This window comes from Cucurbita pepo, chromosome LG05 (genome assembly GCF_002806865.2).
Source record: "Cucurbita pepo subsp. pepo cultivar mu-cu-16 chromosome LG05, ASM280686v2, whole genome shotgun sequence".
Lineage (NCBI taxonomy): Eukaryota > Viridiplantae > Streptophyta > Magnoliopsida > Cucurbitales > Cucurbitaceae > Cucurbita > Cucurbita pepo.
In genome coordinates this window covers 7151178-7170020 of record NC_036642.1, presented here as the reverse complement: position 1 = coordinate 7170020, position 18843 = coordinate 7151178, and the positions used below count along the sequence as shown (strand labels likewise).

Sequence of the window (18843 nt, the reverse complement as noted above, 5' to 3'; positions counted from 1 at the left end):
TCGGTTTAAATCTTCAACATATTCCAATAGACTTGTAACTTTGTATAACCTCTTTGAACCATGACATAAGACTCCTCATAAAATTTCATGTCATTTAGAAGTCACCTTGGTCATAGGTTAGTGGTACATAATTATAGGGGCATTTTGGTCATTTTACACCTACCCTTAGTTTAGCCACTCTATCGTAATCTAATGGTCACCAAATTTCATACATAACCTTATCATGTCTATTGAGCCTCCTCAAAGTTTATAAGCAAAGAAATTCATGTATTTATTAGACTCATAGGAACTCATGTCAGTGATCACCTAAATGCTGGAGAGAGACTCCAAGCCAACACCTCCAATAAATGGGAGAAATAAACCTCCGAAGTAATTCGTGGTTACTCGAAAAAAACATCTAGAGAGACGAAGAGAAGGGCCAATCGAAACGTAGTGCACGACAGTTTCGAAGTGAAGAAAAAGTTTTGATTAAGCTGAAGTCAAATCAACTTCGATTTCAAAAACACAATAACCAATGATTGGTACAAAAATACTATAGACTAGTCGAAGTTATTCAGAAGGCCAAGAAGGCATCATATGGGATCCAATTTCTCCCATGGGTGTAGACTAGCCATGTTGTCTATGTGAGTAACTTGAAACGTTACTATCTCGATTATGAAGACACCAGGTGCAAGGAAGCAGCACGACCTCCTGCCACGAAGAAGAATTTTATAGTAAAGGAAGTAGAAGAAACTTTGACTAAAAGAATATGAAGAGTCGACAAATCAAGAAGTGAATTTCAATAGTTCCTTATAGATTTGAAAAAACTCCTCAATGCTTAAATCAGTTGGAAGCGCGTCAAGAGACCTAAAGTTAGCCTCATCTTACATCGCTAAGTTCTGTAGAGTGAGATGACAAAGACATCAGTCAATTGAGTGGGAGAGGATGTCACAATTATGTTTGTCCAAGGTATGTTTCCTGTGGCCACGTGCCAGATGTCGCATATTCCTTCCAAATTCCTTTTCTCCCTTTCATGTGTAGTTAAATCTTTACTATTTTTTTTTTCATGTGAGTATAGGGGTTTATGATCATTCACCCAAATCATATTACAGTCATAGCGAGTGTAATTAGTTATCAATTTTTCTTTTACCCAGAATCATGTTGGTTACTTATTTCCTTTTACCTTATAACATTACTTTCTTTCGAATTGTTTTCAGCGCATTTTCTTCGCTAATGTTTTATAAAACATTTTCTCTCAAATATGACTCGAGACTCGATCTTACATTAAAATTGTCCGCAAAGTTTGATTTTCACATAATTGACTTGTTCGCTAAGTTAGAATAAGGGTCGTACAATCCCTTCTAACAGCATTGACAAAATGGTTTCTTCTTTGGTAACGTGATAAAAATGATTTTACCATTTCAAAATGGTTTCTTCTTTGGTTGCTCAATTAGTGATCAAACTTGTTGCAATTGCACTTTGCACCACTATTATGAATGCTATTTCAACCAATATTACAAAATTAGGCTTCAAAAAACTACAAAACTACATTTGATTCATCTAAAACAGAAACGTGAAAACAAAAAATGGATATGAGTTCATTTCATAGGGAAAGGGACACGTACATCAACTTCGTTTCGACTTTGTCGACTCCGGTCTCTGTCTTTCCTCCGGGACTGAGTTCTCAGTTGAAGAGTCCAACCCCAGACACCTGAGGAAAGCTGATTTAGCAAGCCTGAAATAACTGCAAGGGTGAAGTTCTAACTTGGTTTCTTCACAGCCTTCCCCTCCTACTACACTGCCTTCTCCTGTTTGCGTGATTCTCCTACTCGTACTCGACACTATCTCCCCCCGCGTGCTTTGCTCGATACTGGCCTGCCATATTCGTGCATATTGTTTTGTTACAATTTCAGACATTATTATGAATGTACCAATTCAATGCACTCTAATGGTAAGTTCTGAATCCAAGGACTATATGCTAATACATACAACATGCATGAACTCATTCCATCAAACTTCAAGTGATATAGAATAGATGGTATTATATCCTACAAACTTCAAGTTCTTTCTTATCCGTCGGCCTAAGATATATATAAAACTTGTTTCGAGTGGAAGTAGGTGCATAATGTGAATCAATTTGACCAACTATTAACAGCAAAGAATATCCAACCATGCACATATTTATATTGTGTGTAAACTATATATAGTAGACTGAGCTATATATATATATATATATATATCCATTTTCTTTATTCTTTGTGTTCTTACTACCGTACATACTTGAAGTCATTAATATAAAGTCAATATTCCTCTTTGCATTCTCTTTTGTTCTTTGTCTTCATCTAAATCGAGTGTGTGTAGTGTTATACAATCCTAAAAAATTATGGATCGATACTTATTTGGATTATCTGGATAGTAAATATTGTTACATGTAGATGAGAAAACCAATTTTAGATACGAAAATTGACTTCATTGTCAATACACACATATATAGTTCCCAATCAATCGATGAATAGAAGGAAAAACTTCTAACATTTACTTGACTTAAAACAAGGAATCTCACGAGAATAAAAGAAAGGGAAAACAGAAACATGATATAACAGCACGCATGAGGCAAATTACGAATTGGGGATAGGAATATATGAAGGGTTGATCCGTAAGGATTGGCACACTCCCGAAAGGGATGGGTGATGTAAACGAGGAGTGAGTAATTGAGTTGGAGAGATCCATGGAGCATTTGGTTTAGAATGAAGCAAAGTTGGTGAGAAATTAAGGTTGACTTCATAAAAAAATAGTTATTAATTTGAATACGTTTAAGAAATAGTTAGTGATTTATTTTAAAAAATTGTTAGAGGTTTTAACTTGGAGAGAAAGTTTAGGAAACTAGTTGTGCTTTCTCCTCTCATTATTGTTCCTTTGCTTCTTTTATTTGTTTCGGCATATTTCGATCCTGGGGCCATGTCCAACATTTGGTACCGAGCTAGGTGTCCAAACAAATGTCATCAACATACAAAGTCATCGGAGGAGATGTGACAACAATAAGGAGTGGAAGGGAGGGGAGTGTAACGCTCCAGTACCCGTTACTCGTGAAGAGTAACTATGCAGCATGGATGATAAAGATGCGCATTAACTTACAGGTACAAGGAGTGTGAGATGTCACCGAGCATGGTGACATTGAGGAGCGGAAGGACACGATTACTCTTGCCGCCATCTACCAAGCAATCCTGAAAGATGTCCTTCTCATGTTGGCAGAGAATGACTCGGCAAACGCAGCGTGGGAGACGCTATAAACAATGCATGTGGGTCATGAGAATGACTCGGCAAAGCCAGCATGGGAGACGCTGTAAACAATGCATGTGGGTGTTGAACGTGTCAAGGAAGCAAAGGCACAGACCTTGCAGTTCAAGGTTATCCGCATGAAGGACGATGAGTCAATAGACGACTTTGCCATGAAGTTGACGACAATCGTCAGCGGCATCCGTTCATTAGGCGACGTGGTGGAGGAGATCTCCATCGTCAAGAAGTTCCTTCAAGCAATTCCCCCAAGATTCATGCAGATTGTTACCTCCATCGAGCAGTTCAGCAACCTCAAGAATAATGTCAGTTGAGGAAGTCGTTGGTCGTCTTAAGATCCATGAAGAAAGACTTCGTGGTTACGAAGACAAAGAGGAGGAGAAATACCTCTTACTCACACGGACGAGAAAGAAAGATGCAGATGACTCTTCTTTTTCAGGTACGAGGAGGCGTGAGAGTCCTAACAAGGAAAATGGAGGTCGTGGATGTGGTCGCAGACATGGTGGCAAAGAAGGTCATGACAATACCTCACAAATTCATGTCAATGTCAACCCCTAGAAGGACATGATCAAGTGTTACTCTTACGGGCATTATGTGATAGAGTGCTGCAACAAGGAGTGCGAGGAGGAGGCAAACCTCATGTTCACAAATGATGAAGAGCCCACATTGATGTTGGCCGAGAAAATGCCCAACCTGTTGATGCTCAATGAAGAGAAGGTTATGGCGAACCCCTTCATAGATGGAGAAGACCAAGTGGAGACCAGTATGTGGTACCTAGACAACAGAGCGAGCAACCACACGACCGGAGATCGAGCAAAGTTTAAGGAGCTTGATGAGAAGTTCACTGGAAACGTGAAGTTTTGCGACGGATCAATTGTACCGATCCAAGGCAAAGGATCTATCTTGTTCTAGTGTAAGAACGGCGATCAACGTCTATTGACCAAGGTGTATTACATCTCGAGTTTGAAGAGTAATATTATTAGCCTTGGTCAAATGACTAAAGAAAGTAGCAAAGTGGAGATAGTCAGCTCGTTCCTCAAGATATAGGACAAAAACAGAGCTCTATTGATGAAGGTAAAATAGTCGCAAGATCGCATGTATAAGATACTATTGAAAGACCATCAACATATTCCCAAAGTATCCATTGGCGTTGACCTCAAGAAAGTGAGGAAGAAACCAATGGATCAGGAGAAAAGGAAACCGAAGAAAATAGTCAAGAAGAAACCAGAGGCTACTACAATTAGTGAAGAGCAACCTATAAGATGGCGTGTTTCATCATACTTGTCATCTCAACCACGTAGGCCTAGAGGAAGGCCACCAGGGCGTAAGAAAAATGGGCATCAAACTTATCCTCTTAACCAAAGAAGGCTAGAGGCATGTATAAAAAAGAAGGTTGAAAGACAAAGGAGTACCCTACAAGATGAAGAAATCCGTGCACAGTAGAGAAAAGGAGAAGAAATTGCATGTTGTGGAATTAAAATTTCTTATGAAGAATATGGAGTTGATCAGGGACCAAGCAACGTTGGAATTAAAATTTCTTATGAAGAATACGGAGTTGATCAGGGACCAAACAACGTTGATACTACAAAGCAACATACAAATATTCTAACCAACGCCCTAACAAGGGTTATGCTTTGCAAACATGCCGGAGTTGTTCAAAGTCAAGAATCTCAAGCAAAGTCAAACTTACCGGAGAGAATGTGAGTCATTAAGCTTGACTTGGCAAAAATAGTTATTAACTTGAATAAATTTAGGAAATAGTCAGTGATTTAATCACGAGATTGTCAGAGGTGTTAACTTGTAGGGAGAGTTTAGAAAACTAGTTGTGATTTCTCCACTATAAATACTCATAAGATGTATGCTCTTTTCACAACAATCAAGAGAATTTAAAAGCTAAGTGCTTAAAGTTTCTTTGTTTCAAAAGATTTCTCCTCTTACGTTGTTCCTTATGCTTCTTTTATTTGTTTGGACATATTTCGATCGTGGGCTCTCCAACAAAGTTAACTGCCCTTGGTTAAGACACATAAGATAGCACAAGCAGTAGTTCCCAAAACTTTTAGTCTTCTAATGAGAGTTTTGCAATTTTAAGTTTGACTATGACAATTCCCGTGGGAAGGAGTTAATGAAGACACCGGAGGCACCTTGTGAGGTGACCAAAGGTAACAGCCCAAGAATCTTTGCCAGACCTAGGAGTGGATGACTTCTCGGAAGGAGCAAAAAAGGCTTTTCTAACCATATGGCTCTGGAGTCACACTGGTGGACGACTGTTCTTAATGGAAACACATCTTCAGAAGCAAATATGGTAAATCTCAAAGCATGTGGATCCCCAACTGACATAAAAGGAAAGGCCTAAGAGGTCCTTGGAAGGATATCATTAACACAAGGCCGTTTTTAGAAGGGAAAAAAAAACTAGGATATATACACAAGGCCTCTTAGGATATATGCACACTTTGTTTCCATTGAGAACAGTCAAATTGTGCATGTCTCCATCCATCATATTGTGCATATATCCTAGTTTCGCATTGCAAGGCCTTACGGCAGGGCGTTCGTTTTTTGTTAGCCACTACCTCAAAATTTGGTCCTCGAGTTGGAGAGGGTAATTGAATCAATTACACTTTCGACGGTAAATCTTGGATATAGCTCACAATCGAAATATACCGAAACAAATAAATGAAGAAAAAAAAAAACTTGAGCGGAGAGTTTCTTGGAACAAATAACCTTAAGCATTATACTTCTCAATTCTCTTTATTCTTGTGAAGAGAACATACATTTGATGAGTATTTATAGGAGAGAAAACACTAAAATTTTCTAAATATTCTCCTCAAGTTACAACCCGTAAGAACTCTTCTAAATAAATCACTTAACCATTTTCCTAAACTTACTCAAATTAATAACTATTTTTATTAAGTCAAACTTATTGACTCACATTCTCTCGATAACCTTGACTTTTGCTTGAAAATTTTCACTTTCAACAAGTAACTCTTCTAAATAAATCACTTAACCATTTTCCTAAACTTACTCAAATTAATAACTATTTTTATTAAGTCAAACTTATTGACTCACATTCTCTCGATAACCTTGACTTTTGCTTGAAAATTTTCACTTTCAACAAGTAACTCTTCTAAATAAATCACTTAACCATTTTCCTAAACTTACTCAAATTAATAACTATTTTTATTAAGTCAAACTTATTGACTCACATTCTCTCAATATCCTTGACTTTTGCTTGAAAATTTTTACTTTCAACAACTTCTACATCTATGCAAACTTAACCCTTGCAAGGGTCTTGGTGAGAATGTCTGCAGGATGCTTTCTAGTGTCAATGTTGTTTGGTTCCTGGTCAACTCTGTCTTCTTCAAATGAAGAAATTTTAATTCTGCAACATGCATTTTTTTCCACTCCTCTCTTTTGTGTAGAAAATTCATCATCAAGCTTACAGTAGAAACTTCTTGTAACATACTCCTTTTAGGCATGCATTTTGGATTCTTGGTTGAGATGACAAGTTGATTTCCCATATTTGTTACTTCCCGGTGGCCTTCCTCTAGGCTTCCTTGGTTGAGATGACAAATTTGATAAAAACACATTGTCTTGTAGGTTGTTCTTCGCTGATTGTAGTAGCCTCTAGTTTCTTCTTGGCCATGTTTTTCGGTTCCTTTTTTCTCCTGGCCCACTGATTTCTTCTTCACTTCTTGCTGTCACGTCAATGGATACTTTTGGAAGATGTTGATGGTATTTCAATAGTATCTTACATAGTCAGTTCTACGATCATTTTACCTTCATCAATAGGGCTCCGTTTCTGTCGAATATCTTAAGGAACGAGCCGACTAACTCCACTCTGATACCTTCTTCCGTCATTTGACCAAAACTAATAATATTGCTTTCAAACTCGGGATGTAATATACCTTGGTCAATAGATGTTGATCGTTGTTCTTACACTAGAGCAAGATGGATCTTTTGCCTTGGATTGGTACAATTGATCCATCGCAAAGCTTTACGTTTCCACTGAATTTCTCATCAAGCTCCTTGAACTTTGCTCGATCTTCGGTTATGTGGTTGCTCGCTCCGTTTTCTAGATACCACATGTTAGTCTTCATTTGGTCTTCTCCATCTGCAATGAGGCTTGTCATAACCTTCTCCCTTCATTGCCCATCAACAAGTTGGGCATTTTCTCGGCCAACATCAACGCGGGCTCTTCATCATTCGTGAATGTGAGGTTTGCCTCCTCATCCCGCTCCTTATTGCGGCACTTGTCGCGTAATGCCATATTTTCCACGAGAGTAACACTTAATCATACTATTGTCCTTCTAGGGGTTGACATTGTTATGGATTTGTGAGGTATCGCCACGACCTCCTCTGAAACCACGTTTGCAGCCATGTTCGTGACCACGTCCACGACCTCTGTTTTCCATGTTATGGTTGTCAAGTCCCCTCATACCTGAAAAGGAAGAGTTAGCCGCATCTTTCTTTTTTGTCTATGCGAGTCACTCCTCAAGTGTGAGTAAGAGGTGTTTCTCATTTTTCTTTGTCTTCATAGCCACAAAATCTCTCCTCATGGACCTTAAGACGACCAACAACCTCCTCAACCGACATGTTCTTGAGATCGCCGAACTGCTCGATGGAGGTAACAATCTGCATGAATCTCGGGGGAATAGCTCGAAGAAACTTCTTGATGACGGAGATCTCCTCTCCCTTGCCGTTGACGATCATCATCAACTTCATGGAAAAATTGTCTATTGATTCACTGTACTCCATACGGATAGCCTTGAACTCACTCTTCAAGGTCTGCACCTTTGTTTCCTTTACACGTTCCACACCCACATGCATTGTTTGCCATGTCTCCCACGTTACCTTTGTTGAGTACTTTTCTGCCAACATGAGAAGACGTCTTCTAGGACTACTTAGTAGATGACGGCAAGAGTCATCCTATCCTTACGCTCCTCAATGTTGTCACCATGCTTGATGGCGTGCCACACGCCTTGTGTCTGTAAGTTAACACACATCTTTATCGACCATGCTGCGTAGTTTCTCTTCATGAGTAACAAGTACTAGAGCGTTACACTCCCCTCCCTTCCGCCCCTAATCGTTGACACATCTCCTCCGATGGTTTTGTATGGTGAAGACATTTGTTTCGACATCCTAGGTCTGATACCAAATGTTGGAAACGGCCAACGATCGAAATATACCAAAACAAATAAATGAAGCAGAAACAACAACTTAAGGGAGACTTTCTTGGAACAAAGAACCCTAAGTATCATGCTTTTCAATTTGTGAATAAAGCATACATCTAGGAGTATTTTCCTCAGTTAAAAACATTAACGATTTTCCTAAATAAATCACTCATTCATAAAGAAACCCTCCTGATTTTGAAGTATCACAGGAATCCCTTTGTGTTGATACTATCAACGCCAATTTTCCTATGTAGTCTAAACGAGATATTGAATTAATACAGACTACAGAGACCCACACAATTATGTAAACCCTATATTCACACTCATTTGTCCGCAAAAATCATCAATAAGCATAGAAATCAAGCCAAGAATTGCTGTAAAACATGTCAATGTTCACAGAATAACCAGGAACACAAACAAACATTCGTACACAAGTCGTTTAAAAATGAAGCCGAGAGACGCCATACCTGCGCATTCCGCGATGGATCAGAATCAATCCAGATATTGTGCATAGAAACATTCTTGTGGTTGTGAGCAATTTCAGAAACGAAGCGACTAGTAGAAGTAGAAGAAGAAGAAGCAATGGCGGCAGTGGAGTTGCCGACGGTATTGATTTTGGAGAAATCAATGGCGAAGATGGTGAGACAATAAAACGCGAAGACGAGGATAAGAAGAAGAAGCTGAATCCAGATTAACCACGAAACTCGGGGTTGAATTATGAGCTCATCTTCAAAATTGAACATATTAGGGCAAACGAGAATTTCATAGAGAGAATGATTTGGATTCAGCTTCTGATTTGGTTTCTTCAGATTTCAATACCTAAACAGGGGAAGGTCTAAGAAAAGTTCACAAAAATTACCTTTCCTTTCAATGCTTCCTTATCCTCTTCAGTCTTGCTGCCCCCGCTTACTCTAATGCTTTGCTGAATAAAAATAAAAAAGTATATATAGTTTAGATTTTTCATAATAAATACATTTTCTATTTTCAAAATAAAAAATTATAAGTTACATTTAGACAGCAGTCGTTAGGGTATGATGAGGTCACTTTCGATCTTCTACTAGGTTTGTCAAAGGTTTTTGTCTTTCCTTAATGGAGTAAAAAAATATAGTAAGAAACCTTCGTGAAGATCCTTATCGCCTATGACCAGGGACAGAAAGATAGACAACCTCAATTTGATAAGTAACATATGGATGAGTTCAAGCCTGTAAAATAGTTGTGTCGATAAGTCTTTAGATGTGTTGTTGATTGTACTAGATATGAGTGACATCATCGTGATTTTTGGCATAGACTCGTTGTCTAAGAATCATGCCCAGAAAGTGATATTAAGGGGGAAAGAACTTTGAGGCGCACCCACGGTGATCTCCAACTTGAAGGCAAGAAAGCTGGCTAGTCATAGGGCCTGAGCCTTGTTGGCTAGTGTGTCCAACGTATGAGATCTTAGAGGCAGTGTAGCTTCAATACAGATAATGCAAGAATTTAAAGATGTGTTTTGTGATGAGTTATCTGTCGCTAGTTAGAGATATCAATTTTAAAATTTATCACGATCCGGAGACTTTCCCAATTTCAAAAGCACTTTACGGGATGAATCCTACCAAAATAAAAGAGCTCAAGGCGTAGTTACAAGAGTTGCTGGGTAGTAGTTTGACAAGACTAAATGCTTGCATTGACAACTTATTTGACCAGTTGAAAGGAGTCCGAGTGTTCTAAGATAGACTTGAGATATGGTTACTACTAATGGGGGATCAAAGAAGAAGATACTCTCAAGATGACATGCATGAGCATATATAGCCACTGAATTTAGTGCGATGTCTTTTGGATTGATTAGGAATTGATGAACAAAGTATTCAAAGATTTCCTTGATACATTCATGATAGTCTTCATCGATGACATTCTTGTGTACTCTAAGATCAATGAAGAGTACAAGTTTCACCAAAGCGGGGTCGAAAGAATTGACTTTCTTAGGCCACAAGTTGTTGGGGTAAGGGATCTCTATGGATCTAGTTAAATCTTGAAGAAAGGTTTAAGGGCACATATAATTAAGTTACCTAAAATACTTTTGAGCACTCCCCTATCTTGACCGACAACTAGCGAACACTTGAAAAAGAAATGTAGACTGTAATGAGTTAGAAGTGCATGCCCTCATACAAGATTGAACTACATACCTTCTGTTGTTCTATCACTGAGCTATAAGGGCTATCGTGATTAAACCTGACTCTCAACCTAAAATACGTAGATGGATGATGTCTAAGAATATGTGCGTGTACAACTTTTAAGCATTTCCCCATCTCCACCGACGACTCCATANAGTAACCATAGTCCTAAAAATCTTTTTCACATTAAAAAAAAAAAAAAAAAAACCTTTAGATTACAAGACTGGTACTCCACCACTGAACTATGATAACTATAAAGATTATCATTGTTAAAACTCGACTTACGACCTAGACAATCTACAGGACCTAAAATATACAACTTTTCGAGCACTCTCCAATATATAATGTCCCCATTGCAGGATTGAACTACAGACCTTTTGTTTACAAGACTAACGCTCTACCACTGAGCTATAAGGGCTATTGTTCTTAAAATTTGACTCTCGACCTAAACAATTCTACCAGACCTAAAACCTGACTACTTTGGTACCAATTTGTTGTTGGACACAACTGTTTGTAAGAAACATTCGCACTCTTTATTAAGACCAATCGAAAAGAGATTAAAAGACATTCGGTAAAAACTACTATACTCTACTCTGCTTGGGATTACTTTGGATTTCATTAATTAAAGGCCTCTTAGGCCAATAAGTCCACGAGCATACCCAATTGAAGAAAATTATTTTCGAGTAGATTTGTGGTAATATTTTAAGTAAATTCCACTCCTTAATAATATTTTACTTTAAAAAAATAAAAGGATTGAGCAGAGTGACGAATCTAAGTAGCGGAAGTAAGTATAAGTGAACTACTACTAATCGATGTTTATTTGTGCAACTAAATAAATTGTAAATGTCATGGGTATGTGAGGTGATCTTCAATCTTTTATTGGGTTTGTCAAAGGTTTTTGTTTTTCCTCGGGTAAAAAAAATATGGTAACAAGCATTCGTGACATAATCTGAAACTCATGCAGGATTGAACTACAGACCTTCAGTTTACAAGACTGACGCTCTACCACTGAGCTATAAGGGCTACTATTGTTAAAACTCGACTCTGACCTAAACAATTCTACCGGACCTAAAGTCCAACTGGAGTAGATTCCAAGACATTTTATAGAAACTACTACACTCTACTTGGTTTGGAATTACTCTGGATTTCTTGGAATTCTTGGGAGTTTACTTTGAATTTCTATGAAGTCGATAATTTATTTCTCAAGTTATGAGAGGAGGCGTGAGACCAAACATATCATTTAGTAACTGGGAAGCACACAGGGTCGCTCGTCCAAACTCAAACTCATTGTAATATTAAAGAAATCATGTATATCGATTTTTATTTTGATCCTTCCTTGTTGGACTATGTCCTGGGTTGGAACGCCTCAAATAGTTCGAGCACAAAAGAATCGCGAAAGAACATCATAGGGTGAGACCCCTAGTGCCCCTAACCGATCTAGATCCAAAGAGTCGGTACTGAGAAATCTAGACACATGAAACCATGTCAAGACTGCCAAACTACCCTAGAGACCTAATAAACCCACCACGATACATTTTATTTAGATATATATCAATTACACCAAACCATAGTTGATGTTTATTATCAATTACTATTGCAAAGGTAAGCTTCAATTCCTTTGGTGGATTCAAGTGCAAATTGGAGATAGTCATGTGGTGGAGCAACATCTTCATTTGCCTTCACAAATTCCACAGACTATCATCTCGAAGTCTTTAAACAAATCTCCTTCAATAAATTCAAGAGTTATTGCTTTGTTTGTGTCATCCATATGTAGCTTTTGCTTTGCCTCTAGTGGGCACCCTGTGTTCCAAAAAATCTAAGAACTTGAATTGATAATAAGTTATAGGACGAAATATTTTGCAATACCGAATAGTAATTAGGTAAATGTTGCTAAGTTTATTGTGAGATCCCATATCGGTTGGGGAAGAGAACGAAGCATTCTTTGTAAGAGTGTAGAAACTTTTTTCCCTAGGAGACGTGTTTTAAAAACTTTGAGAGGAAGCGCGGAAAAGCCCAAAAAGGACAATATCTGTAACGGTGGACTTGGACCATTACAAATGGTATCAGAACCAGACATCGGGCGATGTGTCAGTGAGAAGGTTTTGCCTCGAAGTGGGGTAGACAAAAGGCGGTGTGCAAGTAAGAACGCTGGCCCCAAAGGGGGTGGATTGTGAGATCTCACATCGGTTGGGGAGGAGAACGAAACATTTTTTTGTAGGGATGTGGAAACTTCTCTAGGGTAGACACGAGACAGTGTGCAAGCAAGGACGCTGGCCCCAAAGGGGGGTGGATTGTGAGATCCCACATCGGTTGTGGAGGAGAACGAAACAATCTTTATAGGGATGTGGAAACTTCTCTCTAACAAACGCGTTTTAAAAGCCTTGAGGGGAAGTCCGGGAGGGAAAAAGACAATATTTGGTAGATGTGGACTTAGGTCATTACATCTGGTTTCGCTCACGGCAGCGTCGTCCACTGGAAATACGACTTCGGTCAGATTCTAAACCCGAACACTTCAGCTGCAGCTGTTTTGAGATATTCGAAATTTGAGCCATTTTCAAAGTACCTCAAGATATGTTCATCCATGCCCAAAGTAGGAGCCTTTTATACCCAAATAAATGTAGCAAAAAAGTGGTTCTTCCTATTTTTCTTCTTTCCAATTTAAGTATAAATAAATATGAACGAGCTCAGATTCGAGTCTCACAGAGAATTTCTCATTTTTTCGCTTTCATTAGTAATGAATTTTATCTAATAATTAAGCTCCATAAATCCTAACACAGGTACTCTCCGTGAACCATCTGACTTACTCAGTAGCAGTGTCAACCTTGACCTATTTCTACACTCAAAAGAAGTTCTCATCTCGACACCTATCCGTGTAATAGATTGATTTACGGGTTCGCTCGTTTTTCGTTAGTCCCATTCTCGACCCCACCCGTTAAATTATACACACATACACTTAATTATTCTTGACTATTCTATGGACACGAATGAGCAGATTTGAAGTTTTGAAGTTTGAAAATGTCTAGATATTTGAACTAAAGACCTTCAGTTTACAAGACTGACGCTCTACCACTGAGCTATAAGGGCTATTTATATTAAAACTCAACTCTCGACCTTGACAATTCCATAGAAACTCTGTCACCTTGACCGACCATAGCGACGCTCTACCACTGAGCTATAAGGGCTATTAATATTAAAACTCAACTCTAGACCTTGACAATTTTATAGAAACTCTTTCACCTTGATCGACCATAACGAACACATGAATACGAAATGTAGACTGTTTAAAAATGTGTATGCCCCTCATGCAGGATTGAACTACAGACCTTCAGTTTACAAGACTGATGCTCTGCTCTACCACTGAGCTATAAGGGCAATTAATATTAAAACTCAACTCTCGACGACCTTGACAATTTCATAGAAACTCTGTCACCTTGACCGACCATAGCAAACACATAAGACTGTTTAAAAATGTGTTTGCCCTCATGAAGAATTGAACTACAAACCTTCAATTTACAAGACTAACGCTCTACCACTGAGCTATAAGGACTAAGGACTATTAATATTAAAACTCAACTCTCGACCTTGACAATTCTATAAAAACTCTAAGACCTTGACAATTCTATAAAAACTCTCAAGGACTAAGGACTATTAATATTAAAACTCAACTCTCGACCTTGACAATTCTATAAAAACTCTAAGACCTTGACAATTCTATAAAAACTCTCAAAAATGTGTATGCCCTCATGCAGGATTGAACTACAGACCTTCAGTTTACAAGACTGACGCTCTACCACTGAGCTATAAGGGCTAATGTTATTAAAATCAAACTTTCGATCTAAGCAATTCTACAAGACCTAAAACCCGACTACTCTGATACCAATTTATTGTTGAACACAACGATTTGTGGGAAACACTCGAACTCTTTATAAAAACCAATCGAGAAGAGATTACAAAACTCTACTTTGCTTGGAGTTACTCTGGATTTCTTTGATTTATTGTGATGAAGACTAGAAAATTTATTCCTAAAATATACTATCATTTATTTCTAATAATAAATAAATCATTTTTTTAAAATATATAAATAATGGGTTCAAATAATTATTGGGTTAGTGAGGATATTGTAACAATGTTATGACCTAATTTTTTAGGCTACGAGCCTTAGACTCGGATGAAAAAGACAAGCAAATAAAATAAGTTTTAAAAATTTTAGATTTTCTAAAAAAAATAATATTAAGATAATTAAATACGCTGTCGTGGCCACTTGTACAAAATTAATGAGATCTTTCCATTCAACCATTGGATCTTCACCATGTTTTGATATGTTTTGGAGGATGCAGAGCTCATCAAATTTAACGGTTGAAATTTAAAATGAAGGTCGGCGAACCTTTGACCCAATAAGATATTTTTAATAGAAAAATTAAAAAATTCAACCTCAAATTCATAAAGATGTAGAAGGTTCAGTGTCGAGCTTCCTCTATAAAATATGAAGTAGGAGCTTTATTTGGAACTCAACCAAGCAACGATGATATGAATCCAACAACTGATCACGTGCATGTACCCGAAGGACCGATTACAAGAAGCAAGGTTAAGAAGATTCAAGAGGCCTATACATTGCATCTTCAAAAGCTAGCTAGTGTACCGGTTGAAACAAAGACTTTTGAGCCCAAAAATCTTTATAGCATTAGCATATCAAATCAAGAAGATAATGGAGGGGCTGATATTGGAAAGTAATTAGAAGACTTGCCTTTGGTACTTGAAATACCAATTAAGANTTATTATTGCCTTATTTGCTTTATTTTATATTTAATAGCATTTATTAATAGTTTGTATGAATTGTCTTATATTCTTCAATTTGTATTTAATAGCATTTATTAACATTGGTTGGTGGCTGAACTTTATTTTGTTAGGGTCTTCTGGGCCTATTTAAAGGCATGTAATATTCATGTTTGGGGGATTTTGTTGAATAAGAAAAAGTATTTGTGTTTTCTTGATACCCTTTCGGTGTTATTCTTTTTCAAACCTTGCTTTAGGTTTGATGTTTAAACCAATTCATTGAAATAGTTTTGATCAAGCTAATTTTGGAGTGAATTGTCTTGGTATCTAAGAGTGACCATCATAGATTCCAAGTTCGATCTAAGAGTCATTCATCTTCTAACAAGCTCTTGGTTGGAATCAATCCGTTAAGTTAGCTTTCTTTGTGAGCGTTTTGCAAGGATTCTAGAAGGACCTCTAGCTTTGCAAAAACCAGCATTGTAGGTGCTTATCATTAGCAACGACCTCTCTTAAATTCAAGTTATAGGCTTTTAGTTTTTGGGTTTGCTATAGTCTACCATTTTCTTTCAAACGTATTTCTACACCTTTTAAATAAGATTACCCACAAGTTTAGTGAATGAATCGAATGCTGAAAAACGCCCCTAACCTATTCACTGAATTTGATCCACATGTGGGCCAATATAAAAGAGTGTCATGATGCATCGTCCTCCTCGATCGCATCATGACACTCTTCTATATTGGCCCGCATGTGGCGGATGAGCGTCTCTTGAGGGACGCCTCTTTGTTTGTCATGGCGTGAGGGTCACAACCTACCCTCTTCATAGTATGGTTGTGACATTCTCTCCCACTTAACTTAGTCATCGTCCTCAATGACTTACTCGAGGCACAATCATATTGCAGATTGTGACATTCTCCCCCACTTAATTTAGTCATCGTCCTCGATGACTTTCTTGGGGCGCATTCGCCACACTCATTGTGAAACTAAGTCTACTGGAAATATACCGACCTAGGTCAATGTGTAAAGCACTCTAACTCCATAACCTTAATCTTAACTTAGTTCATTCATGCATGTTTTGTTAGAGAGACATTCCTATCAATCACCTCAAGCATCGAAAACATAATCTAAACATTTATGCATACTCAACGGGGAGATAATATTCATCAATCACCTAAAGAATAGATCACAACATCTCATCCACCTTTCAAATACAACAGAAAACATTAAAATATGCATGAAACTTCAATTCAAATCCTAGGTGTATTTTCATAATTTTCCGTAACATACATAACATTCTCATCCAAATTGCACTTCTAGAGTCCTAATCATGCATAATCTAACCACCTAACGTAAGAAATGTTCGCATGCTAGTTCACCCCAAAGATTGAACTTGTCACTCAATAGATTCGCAACGCCCAAACACAGGGTGGGTCCGTGAGTAGTTAAAGTATCATAGAGACCTCTAAGTCCTTCCCAGATGCTCAGATAACAGTAGAGAGTAGGCTCGAACTTCCTAGAACCAAGATTAAAGCCTATAGATACCTTCTAGGTTAAGGATGCGATGGGAGCTTATTGGGTATTTTATACTCACTCCTTTCTCCTTGTTTTTTGCTCCTTGGTTTTTGTAGGTGATCGTAGGTACCGGTCAAGGTGGGAGACTGCTCGGAAGCTGCGTTGTCACAAATTGTATTTTGTGGGTTGTCATTTGTATTCATTTTGTATCACGCTCTCATTCCCCGTTTATAAATAACTTGAACATCACCTATTTTATAATGTTTTCATTTTGAATTTTGGATTTTGATACGAAATTTTATCATATTTTCGTTATTGTGTAAAGGGTAAAGTTTTAATTGATATAATTATTAATAAACTAAAAAAAAAAAAACATTTGAAACCATGAATAATAAAAAAATAAAAAAAATAAAAAAATAAATGGAAAAAGAAAAAGACCAAAAAAGAAGGAGGCTAGATCCGTTCTGAAACACATGCAAATAACTAACTATAACGGCCATTCCCACCCTGTCTCGCCCTCACACCCTCTCCTCAATCCTCCATTATTCCTTCATTACCGTGGGTTGATGGGAGACCCAAAATCCACCGCCGCCCTCCCCGAGCTACAATCTCCACCAAAATCTTCAGCTCCACCGCAACCTCCGCCGCTGCCACCACAACCCTCCTTGACTTCATCCTCCTCCCTGGTCCCCCCATCAAAGAGAAAGAAGAACAAAACCAAAGTGTTTCGAGTATTCCGATCGGTGTTCCGATCCTTCCCCATCATAACCCCAGCAGCATGCAAGATCCCATCGCTACCGTCGGGCATATCAGAAACGCTGCTAACGCAGTCGGGGAGCCGGGTGACGGGGACGCTGTTCGGGTACCGAAAAGGGCGCGTGAGCCTATCCATACAAGAGACCCCACGAAGTTTCCCTAGCATCGTGATCGAGCTAGCCATGCAGACCAACGTGTTGCAAAAGGAAATGAGCTCCGGGATGGTAAGAATCGCTCTCGAGTGCGAGAAGAGAACCGACAAGGCCGACAAGACGAAGCTGATGGAAGAACCATTATGGACCATGTTCTGTAATGGCAAGAAAAATGGTTATGGCGTCAAAAGGGAAGCCTCCGATGATGATCTCAAAGTTATGGAGCTTCTCCGGGCGGTGTCCATGGGTGCCGGCGTCTTGCCGGGAAACTCTGACGTGGACGGCCCTGATGGGGAGCAGGCTTACATGAGGGCCCACTTCGAACGTGTGGTGGGGTCCAGGGATTCAGAAACCTTTTACATGTTGAGCCCGGAGGAGAATAGTGGTCCCGAGCTTAGTATCTTTTTTGTAAGAATTTAAAAAAGGCTTTGCAATTGCTGCAAATTATTTTATTCATTCTTCGTTATGTAATTATTGGTCTTCCAATGGATTCTTTGTAATCACCTTTGGATTTTGCCTCTTTTCTTCCTATTTCTCTTTCAATTCAATTCCTTTTTAGACGTGCCAAGGATGAACTGACACGACCCGCGACTTATGGATAAGGAAGGACACAAAATATTTTAAAACAAAAAGAGTCGACAACGACGGTTGAGGCTTGTCTATGACACCTACTCTAGAGTTCGCTCTGGTCCAAACACCAACTCCTTATTTAGCTTAAAAACATTGGAAACAAGGATTTGGTACAAAAACTTAGTAAGGGGTGAATTTGAAAGGACAGACCGGGGAGGCAATGGTAGCTTCGCGCAAAAAAAAAAAAAACATTAAAAATGAATTGTTGAGAGTGAGATTTGAACCAACGCCCTTTCGAAGTGAAAAAACTTAGTAAAGATTTGGTACAAAAACTTAGTAAGGGGTGAATTTGAAAGGACAGAGCATCGCAATACGGGAGGTAATGGTAGCTTAGCGNAAAAAAAAAAAAAAAAACATTAAAAATGATGAATTGTTGAGAGTGGGATTTGAACCCACGTAATGGTAGCTTCGCACCAAAAAAAAAAAAAAAA

General features: G+C 38.3%; 2 protein-coding genes and 4 non-coding genes across 6 annotated transcripts; 1 reads left to right on the top strand and 5 right to left on the bottom strand.

Annotated features, from left to right (window-relative positions):
- Window positions 1–1442: 1442 nt before the first annotated feature.
- Window positions 1443–9363, bottom strand: LOC111796230. The gene is made up of 2 exons (XM_023678990.1): window positions 8909–9363; window positions 1443–1854 (listed from the first exon to the last, which is right to left on the bottom strand). The coding sequence occupies exons 1-2, from the start codon at window positions 9182–9184 to the stop codon at window positions 1606–1608; spliced, it is 525 nt and encodes a 174-aa protein (XP_023534758.1). The 5' UTR covers window positions 9185–9363; the 3' UTR covers window positions 1443–1605.
- A 1573-nt stretch (window positions 9364–10936) lies between these two features.
- TRNAT-UGU lies at window positions 10937–11009 on the bottom strand. The gene has a single exon. It is a non-coding gene; the product is annotated as a tRNA-Thr (tRNA).
- A 533-nt stretch (window positions 11010–11542) lies between these two features.
- TRNAT-UGU lies at window positions 11543–11614 on the bottom strand. The gene has a single exon. It is a non-coding gene; the product is annotated as a tRNA-Thr (tRNA).
- Window positions 11615–14066: 2452 nt separating this feature from the next.
- Window positions 14067–14138, bottom strand: TRNAT-UGU. Its single transcript has one exon. It is a non-coding gene; the product is annotated as a tRNA-Thr (tRNA).
- A 189-nt stretch (window positions 14139–14327) lies between these two features.
- On the bottom strand, window positions 14328–14399 carry TRNAT-UGU. The gene has a single exon. It is a non-coding gene; the product is annotated as a tRNA-Thr (tRNA).
- Window positions 14400–17440: 3041 nt separating this feature from the next.
- LOC111795088 (protein MIZU-KUSSEI 1-like) lies at window positions 17441–18202 on the top strand. Its single transcript, XM_023677330.1, has one exon. It carries the CDS (start codon window positions 17441–17443, stop codon window positions 18200–18202), a length of 762 nt encoding a protein of 253 aa, XP_023533098.1.
- The last annotated feature ends 641 nt before the right edge of the window (window positions 18203–18843 follow it).

Excerpts from the sequence above, each read along its gene's own strand:
- LOC111796230 (XM_023678990.1), bottom strand. The coding sequence starts at position 9,184 with ATGTTCAATTTTGAAGATGAGCTCATAATTCAACCCCGAGTTTCGTGG. Across the intron at positions 1,855-8,908 it reads ATCCATCGCGGAATGCGCAG|GCCAGTATCGAGCAAAGCAC; the intron begins GTATGGCGTCTC and ends CGAATATGGCAG.
- LOC111795088 (XM_023677330.1), top strand. The coding sequence starts at position 17,441 with ATGGGAGACCCAAAATCCACCGCCGCCCTCCCCGAGCTACAATCTCCA.